The sequence below is a fragment of the Chrysochloris asiatica genome, unplaced genomic scaffold (assembly GCF_000296735.1).
Source record: "Chrysochloris asiatica unplaced genomic scaffold, ChrAsi1.0 scaffold00040, whole genome shotgun sequence".
NCBI lineage: Eukaryota > Metazoa > Chordata > Mammalia > Afrosoricida > Chrysochloridae > Chrysochloris > Chrysochloris asiatica.
The window spans coordinates 9,085,719-9,095,463 of record NW_006408558.1 but is presented as its reverse complement, the minus strand read 5'-3'; the positions used below and the strand labels follow the sequence as shown (position 1 = coordinate 9,095,463).

Below are 9,745 nucleotides of genomic sequence, written 5' to 3'. Positions count from 1 at the left end.
AGTGTGTGTGGAAGTATTGGAAGTAATAGTCCACTCTGATCTTATCTCAGGAACCACATCATTAGGGACTGGTAGAATGTCTCTTCCTTTGGATTCCAACTGTCGCTCTAATACCCAATAAAATGATCTCTGGTAAGAGGTTGCCCATTCAGATCCCTGAATTCAATTATTTTTCTCTAACTTTTGGGCTCCTCACTGATGAAAACACCATCAAATGTTCACCAGAGTAACCAGGGACAACTCCCAATTCACAGACTTTGTGATGGCCTGGTAACAATGCAGCATATAGAGGTGGTTTGCGTAATTTTTCTAATGATTTGAATTCTTCTTAGTAAGCCATAGAAAAGGCAGTTGTTGCTATTGGACTATTTTGCACACTAACGACATATATCTGGCAGTAATGAATGCCGAGTTGTAGAGCTGAGAGTAATGTTGACTGGGGTAGTTATGGTTGTGCCACCCTACCTGGATGTGATGCTCGGTGGTTAGTAATTACATCATGATGCAATTTGGCAGTTATGTAGTAATGGACTCTTCCTCCATTTTCACATAATGCCAATTCTCACATAACAACGCGATCTCTGAAAACACACCGTGTCGATAAGGTAGTTGTTGGTGCATATGGTCTCAGCTCATCCTCTGACTCAGGGTGAATTATGATGTGCGGCTCTATCTCTCAGAACCTCATTTCATCATCAATACAACAGAAGTACCAACCTGAGGACCAGAGCAGCTGCTCAGGGAAGGAAACAGCATGTGAGCAGGTTTTGTAAGTGTCAAATAACATTCTCACATTTAGGTACTGCCAATGTCAGAGCTCTGGTAGCGTAGTGGGTGCGAATCGGGCTGTGAACCTTAAGGTTGGCAGTTTGAAACTTCCAGCTGTTCTGCGGGAGAAAGATGAGGCTTTCTGCTCCCGTAAAGATTTACAGCCTTGGAAACCCTGTGCAGGGTCGCTATGAGTCGGAACCGACTCCACAACACATAACAACAACAACAACAACGTCATTTGCTCACATTCTGAGTTTTGCATTAGACTGCTGTTTTTTCTGGTCAGTGATATGTGTTTCACATGGGTTATTAATATGGGTAAACTCCTAGATTTCTGCACACCAAGCTAACATACATGCCAAATTTCAAGTCTGTGCTTACCTTGGGAGGTTTTCTGAATGATGGGAAGAAACAAAATGACCACAGCAGAGGTAAGGAGCATTGTCAGCACAGCAACCACACCAGCGGGAAGCAATGAAAGAGAGAGACAAAAAAAAGGTGACGTCAACATCTTGATAACATGACTCAAAGATACTTTATCATGAAGACTGGAAGCCCAATTCAAATACATTATTGCCTAAAGTGGTCAATTTATACATTTGCTAGAAAAGACCGAATGGGCAAAAAAGGTATTCATTTCCTGGTTTTAGAATGAATCCACAAAGGTATGCAGAGACATTTTTAGTGTTTCTGTAAGAAACGCCAATGAAGGAACATCCAGATAAAGATGCTACATTCATTATTACATGTGGCTAAATACTTCCAAATCCATTTTCACGTTTAAAGGCGTTTTCTTAAATTGGTATTAAAATATAAGCATATTTGTCTTTAATGACGTATTCTCTCATTTATATGGGAGTCTTTCTCACTGAAAAACCATGGCATGAGATAATAATTTTTACATACTTCAATGCTTAATAGAAATTTAAAAAAATACATCCTTTCCCCACCAACAGTCATATAAGCTTATTTGTTTCTGTATATATAGTCTTGTTGAACTCTTGGTGTGGCACAGTACGATCAGTACTAGAACATCGAAGTCAGCAGTTCAAACCCACCAGCTGCTCCTCTGAAAGCCTACACAGGGTCGCTATGAGTTGGAACCCACTTGACTGCACATTACAGTAACAACATAGCCTTGCATTCTGCTTTTCCACCTAATGTAAATTTTAGTAAACGTTTTTACTGAAGTATAAGATACATCACAATCTCTCAGCTCAATGAACGCTCAGAATGTAAACATCCATGCTCACAGGTACTTTTTAACATCAAGCTTCACATGTTAATAATTCAGAAATGACTGAAACTGCATCGGAAGACAACTTTAAAAAGGAAATGATTTTCAAAGTAGCAAAATATTAAGTTGATTTGCTTTGTAAATACGTTCCTGATGTGTAAAGTTAAAGAGCTGGACAATAACTCCTAAAGCTATGATAGTTCTTAGTCTTCCTAATGTATTATTCTTGATTAATTTCTGATGCCGTCAATTCAAACACTATAAAATTAGCATGAAAAGAGAAATGGGGGAGTTTTATCCCTTGTTCACAGGGAGTAGAATCGTGGGGATAAGAAAATACATTTTCCAGGACAAGGAAAGCAATAGGTACAGGCAAAAACAGCATGTGGCATTTCCTCCATCAGTGGGTCCAAAACACCTCACAGAGCTCCAAGGGTCCCACAGAAACTCCAGAGCAGAAAATCTTCCTGAAGTGTTTCACCATTTTGAGATTCCATGAATTAGATGAAAGGAAATGAGTCCTTGTGTCTTATACTATTACCCGAGGCAGCCAGAAATGATGGGAATATGATTTTTGTTTTCAGTTTTGGAGGGGAAGGATAGCTAGAATAAGTGTGGCTACTATACTACACCAAGCAAGTCTCAACATACTTGTGTGTCTACCTTTCACAGAAGATACACACTTACAGATTTTATTAATAAAAAGGCACGGTGGTTTCAATTCTTTCTAAGAAAGCCATGGATTTTACTTCTATACAAAAAACTTAACGTTTCTTAAATGGAACACTGTCCTGAAGGACATCTGTTCTGAGCAGGTGAAGCAATAATGAAAACTTCAAGGCTACCGATTTTGACTAAGTCTTCTCTTTGTTTGCTTTATTTTCTAAGAAGCCATTTAAATAATTAATAAAGAAAAAAAGCCACTTAAGTTACAATCAGGCAATCATATGTAACAGCACGGGACAACTTAAATAAAATATACATTTCTCATATAAGCTCCGATGAACCAAGTAACCTAAAATGGGATGAGACAGGGCAATCAAGGGGGTGGGACAGGGAGAAGGGGTGGGAATGGGGTGGAGGACAAACAGCTTAATGAGAAAACCGGAGACCTCTCTAACACACACACACACACACACACACACACACACACACACGTAACCACCAAAACCAATTGTCATTGAATCATTTCTGATTTATGGTGATCCCATGTGTGTGGAGCTCTGGTAGTGTAGTGGTTACGAGTTGGGCTGCCAACCTCAAGGTCAGCAGTTCGAAACTACCATCAGTTCCACAGGAGAACGATGAGGCATTCTGCTCCCGTAAAGATTTACAGCCTTGGAAACCCTGTGCAGGGTATGAGTCGGAATTGACTCCACGGTACTTAACAACAACATGTGTGTAACCTACAACTATGTGCCACAGAGCTTTCAATGGTAGATTTTTCAGAAATAGATTGCCAGGCCTCTCTTCTGAGGTACATCTGGTAGACTTGAACTGCTAACCATCAGTTAGTCAACAAATGCAATAACCATTTGTATCAGCCAAAAGCTCACTTTACACCACAGCTGCCTGATCGTCATCACAGTAGAAAAGAACAAGGGCTGGCTTCAGTCAGGAGTGCACAGACTTCCTAACTAGCCACTATTCAAACTACCCTTTCTTCACTTACAGTCCACTCAGATTTTCTTTATTCTTCTTAGGAAGCCAATTCTCTTTCAGCATTTTAAGTACTATTAAAGTGCATCTCTTCCATATACAGTACATTATATGAGAATACCAATATAATTCTGCTACCTTCACAAAACACAAATATGTTTCTGACTGGTGGTGGTGGTGATGATGTGCCGTGGCATTGGTTCCAACTCACAGCGACCCTGTACAGGGTTTCCAAGGCTTTAAATCTTTACAGGAGCAGAAAGCCTCATCTTTCTTCTGCAGAACAGCTGGTAGTTTCAAACTGACTTTGAGATTAGCAGCCTGATTCATAACCACTACGCTACCAGAGCTCCTTGTGTTTCTGACTGTTGTTGTTATGTACCGCGGCGTCGGTTCCGACTCATAGCGACGCTGTACAGGGTTTCTGAGGCTGTAAATCTTTACAGGAGCAGAAAAGCCTCATCTTTCTCCTGAGGAACAGCTGGTAGTTTCGAACAGCTGACCTTGAGGTTAGCAGCCTGATTGTGTGTTACTTCTAATTGAGAAAGAATGGAGATTGAGCAGCAGAGAGAAAAAGTAGCCGCTAAACTCATGCGCTGCAACTCAAACGTACTCATTTAGTTTAGAATGAGGATCTTTGCTATTGAAGGAAAAGCAAGCCATTCAATGCATTGTTGTTGTTAAATACCATTGAGTCGATTCCAACTCATAGCGACCCTGTATAGGGTGTCCAAGGAGGTGTTGGTGAGCCTGAACCGCTGACCTTGCTGTCCAAACTGAAGTTGCAATCCAACGCATTAACCCACAGGGCTGTATTACCAATTTACTTCTATCAATTAATAAATCCATCCTGATGCTTGACGGCAGGCAGCTCAGCCATCCTTAATTAAAAACCGTAGCTACTTCCCTGATCCCCTGAGACTATGTGTCATTCTTCCTTAAATACAAAGAAAAATGTTTCCATGTGAGTAATAATCAATACGATGATTACATACAATATGGTACTTGTTGAAAAAAATGAATGGCATTAGTGTGAAAGGAATAAATGATGATGAATACTGTAATTCTCTATCAGATTTAACATACTGATTACCATCAAGTCAATTCTGACTCATAGCAACCCTAGCAGGAAGAGTAGAACTGCCCCATGGGGTTTTCTAGGCTGTACAATTTTTTTTTTTTTTAAGTTTTTATTGTGAATTAAGTGAAAGTTTACAGGGCAGATTATCAGTTTTACATTCAACAAATCATACACCTTGTTTCATAAGACTCTTATCCCCATCCCTTTCTACCACATGAATCTAGACAAGATGAAAACTATTCAGTGAGGACTCTATCTTCCCACACACACTCTTAAACTAAACTCCCTCTTGAAATCTTGTAAGCTAGTCACTTCGTGCCTTTATTTTATGGTTATGTGCCGTGGAGTCAGTTCCGACTCATAGCGACCCTGTACAGGGTTTACAAGGCTGTAAATCTTCACAAGAGCAGAAAGCCTCATCTTTCTCCCGCAGAAGAGCTGGTAGTTTCGAACTGCTGACCTTGAGGTTCACAGCCCGATTTGTAACCATTACGCTACCAGAGCTCCTTAAAGTAGCCATTGTTGTTGTTGTTGTAAGTGCCGTAGAGTCGGTTCTGACCCATAGCGACCCTGTACAGGTTTTCTGAGGCTGTAAATCTTTATGGGAGCAGAAAGTCTCATCTTTCCCCTGCGGAGTGACTGGTAATTTCGAACTGCTGACCTTGAGGTTCGCAGTCCGATTCATAACCACTATGCTACGAGAGCTCCTTTGAAATAGCCATAGGCTGTACATTTTTACTAAAGAAGACTGCCACCTCTTCCTGCTGTAGAGCTGCTGATGAGTTCAAATTGCTGAGTACTTAACCACTTTGCCACAAGTGAACATTATCAATATTAAACATGTATTTAAAAATCATATCCCTTCGTTGATTCTATTAGTCAAAGTCATAGTTAGGTCTTTGTCAGGTGCAGCCTACTGTGGAGAAGACATAGGACACTCCTGCTAAGTTAAGACTCGTGTGAGCTAAAACTTCCCTCCACACAGGTTTCGCTGAGCCCAAGCCACAGGCTCACTATTCTTAGAAAGCAAATTCCACTGACACTTAGATACAGGCACAGGGAGCCCTGATGACTCTCGGCTGCTCATCTTCTCATTCATCCTCCAAAGAGACCTAGTTTTGCAATATCTGAACCTCTCCAATTGATAAATATTTTGAGACTTTTTATATATCACTAAGAAATCAATAGACATGACATTCTAGGAGTCAACAAAGTAATGATCCCAGCCCTCAGAATTTGGAGAGAATATAGAAAGTGTCATTCGATGCAGATACTAACTCTATTTTGTTGGAAATGGAAGCTTCTTTTCCCTTCCAAGACAAGCAGGGCCTTCTCTTCCTGCCTGTCAACATCCAACTCCTGCAATTCCCATGCCTTTATCCTGCTACTCCCCTCTCCCTACTCTACCTGATCAAGGAGCTCTGGTAGCGTAGTGGTTACGAATCGGGCTGTGAACCTTAAGGTCGGCAGTTCGAAACTACCAGCTGTTCTGCGGGAGAAAGATGAGGCTTTCTGCTCCCATAAAGATTTACAGCCTCGGAAACCCTGTACAGAGTCACAATGAGTCAGAACCGACTCCATGGCACACCACCACCACCACTTTACCTGATCATATCATATGTCCCCATTCAGCAAAACAAGCATATGTAAATATGTTCAACAGTATTAATCATTAAGAAAACACTAATTAAAACCACCAGGCGAATACCACTTAGCATATGCACAAGTACACCTACTGGTGAGGACGTGGAGAAATCGGAGGCCTCAGTAATTGCCAATGTGAAAAAAGCGTTTGGCAGTTTCCCTTATGTATAGCTGCCTATATACATATTTGTATCACCACACACATTTTTGGTTGTTGTCTATATGACCCAGGAATTCTGCTTCTAGGTACATACCCAAAGATCTGAGAGCAGGGACAGCATTCCTCCTAACTGCCCAAAGGTAGAAACAACCCAAGTTTCCAATAATGGTGAATGTGGTATATAGTTACAATGAAATATTGTTCAGCCTTAAAGAAGAGTGAAATTCTGATATATGCCATGACATCAACACACGATGCTGAGCGACACATATTGTATGGTCCCACGTCTATGAAACAGCTGAAATACACAACTGTGTGTTGTTGTTGTTAGGTGCCATCAAGTCGACACTGACCCATAGCGATCCTATGCACAACAGAATGAAATACTGCCCGATCCTGGGGCAACCTCACAATTGTTGCCACGCTTGAGCCCACTGATGCTGTCACTTGGCCAATCCATCTCAATGGGGGCCTTACTCTTTTTCTCTGATCCTCCATCCTACCAAACATGAGATCCTTCTCCAGGACAATAAGGAAGAAAATATGCTAGAGGTTACCAGAGGTAACTCAATGGCACAGGTCTGAGAAGCACTGGTGGCACAGTGGGTTAAGCACAGGGCTGCTAACCATTAGGTTGGTGGGTCAACCCCACCAGCCACTCTGAGGTTCAAAGATGAAGCTATCTGTTCTGGTAAAGATTTACAGTCTCAGGAACCCTATGGAGCAATTCTGTATCTATGAATTAATTAATTTTGCAAATGAGGCGAAGAACACCAAAGCCAAAGTTCAACTCTTTCAATTTCTCACCCACATTTTGAGACCACCTCCCCAACAGTTTGGTCTTTAGCACCTCCGATGCCCAGGATTCAAAAGGTCAATAAGGCAGCTTCACACTTTATAAAACTGGGATGCTATGGCAAACATTTCTGAGTATCTGAAGAAGCTGACTGATTCAAGAGCAGAATTTTAGCATGGATGCATCTGGTCTGCTTCAGAAGCATATGTGCCTTCTAGAATCTATTCGATTTGAAATGTATGCTTACTGGCATTTTTCAGTTGTCTCCTACGCCCCCATTTTCTGTAAGACTTTGCTCTCACCACTTATGGGTCTTCAAATTACTGTATTTTCCACAGAACTGCTGTGGTTCAATGAGTAGATTCTACAGGGCATCCAAAAATATGTGTTTCGTTACACAAATATATACAGGCATGTGTGCACAATTTATCTACAGGCATATGTATATACAGGGGACACAGTTATGATACTTATGCATATCCATATAAATAGATCACATAAGAGACAGACACAGCTATGACATTTCATAGACATAATCAAATACCTTGTAATACTGGTTTTTGGGGTTTGAAGACTTAGGATCATAGTGTTGTGGGACAACTCATTTAATTGCCATAATATAATTCATAAAATATATGTTCTACTTCCCAGTGTAGTAAGCAATATCTGGGTTCTTAAAAGTTTGTGGCTGGTCATCTAAAATCAAACTATTGGTCTCTAGTCATATGGAACAAAAGAGAATGAAGGAAAGCAAAGGCTGAGAGAAGAAAAGAAAGTTGCTTACAAGACTAATAAGACTATACAGACCATGGCCTTATCTACCCTAAGACCAGAAGAAGTACATGGTATCCACCTACCAACCATCCCCTGACAGAATGAGAGAACAGCATGGAATAGAACTCAAAATGTGAAAAAGTCCAAACTTACTAGACTGGTTGGGACTAGAGGACTCCCCATAACTAGGTCCAAGGACTCTATAAACTGAAATTATCCCTTGAGCCCACCTTTTAGATAAATAATAGCCTGGCTCATAAAAAAAAAAAAAAAAAAGAAGAAGAAAAAGTAATGAGGGCTCCTTTTAAGTATCACCCGAGTGAGACCATATGTCAAAAATTACTCTGAAGCAAAGATGAGAAGGTAAAGGGACAGGGAAACTAGAATACTAGAAATGGTACAACCAGAAGGAATTGAGTAAGAATGACATAATGTGGAAAATATAACCAGCATCACTCAACAATCTGTACAGAAACTGTTAAATGGAAACATAATTTCCTATGTGAACTGTTTTTAAACCCCCCCAAAAATTATTTTTTCAAAAAAGAAAGGAGGTGTTCACACTGGGAGGAAACAGTAGAGGCAAGAAATTTGTGGAGGTGGATAAAGATGCTGGGGTGGTGGAGGGTTACTGCCACGATCAAAGAATGAGACACTGGCACATAACATTTCAGAGGGAGAACAGATCAGGTGGTAAACTCTAACCTGGTCATAGAGGCATGCCTGTGGAATGGAGTAGACAATAAGTCTTTAAATAACACCTAAGTCCTGACGTGAAGCTGTACGATAAACAGTCGGTGGTTCAAAAGGTATCCTTGGACATCCCATACAGGGACACGATGAGTCAGACCCCACTCAATGGCACTTCCAACAACAACAATAAATGAGTAGGGAGAAAATCTAGGGCAGAAGGACAACCACTAGACAACAAAGTTGGAGCGTACAGGACACGTTCAGGGAACAATAAACAGACAGGTGTTGACAGGAAAGCTGAAATAATTAATAATGAACAAAATGCAATGAGCACCACACTGACTGATATTTCTTTGCAGGAAATGCCATGGAGATTTCAGAAATGTGAGCAATGCAGTCAAATGTGCTCTAGGCAGGAAAGACTCAGGTGTTAAAGAGGCCACACCATGGCCACAAAGTAAGTGCTGAGATACCAATGACGACCTTTTACTAGGCACTAACCGCAGCCCTCACGGTGTGTTAAGTTCAGACACCATTGCAATGGAAGAGCTCTGGGAAAATTATGAAAACGAACGAGAATAAAGAAAAGTTGGAAGAAAAGTCGACAAGATGTGCCCCCCAACCTCTCCGCCGTGTCCCTGAAGACAGAACTGTTTCTGTGTGATACTGAAGTGATATTAGCACGTGACTCAGGCACAAAACTGGAAGCTGAGCTAGTGAGATGAGGAGTAAGGGGGAGGCAGCTTTAATTTTACCGTTCCTTATACTGTCAATAGTTTAAAAACAGAATACAAAACACATTTGAAATTTTTTAAATCCCAATATACCTTTTTTTTTTTTTTTAGTTTTTATTGTGAATTGAGTGATTAGTTTACAAGAGGGAACATCAGTTTTATACTCATCGCTTCATTGCAATGATTACAATCTCCT

The 9,745-nt window shown here is 40.7% G+C and overlaps 1 protein-coding gene across 4 annotated transcripts in view; it reads right to left on the bottom strand.

Annotated features, from left to right (window-relative positions):
- KIF13A (kinesin family member 13A) overlaps positions 1–9,745 on the bottom strand; it is a 253,879-nt gene that overhangs the window by 138,786 nt on the left and 105,348 nt on the right. For all 4 annotated transcript variants that reach the window (XM_006860796.1, XM_006860793.1, XM_006860794.1 and 1 more), the window contains exon 2: positions 1,153–1,165. In XM_006860796.1, coding sequence (XP_006860858.1) covers positions 1,153–1,165 — 13 coding nt within the window. The remainder of the gene's footprint in view (positions 1–1,152; positions 1,166–9,745) is intronic.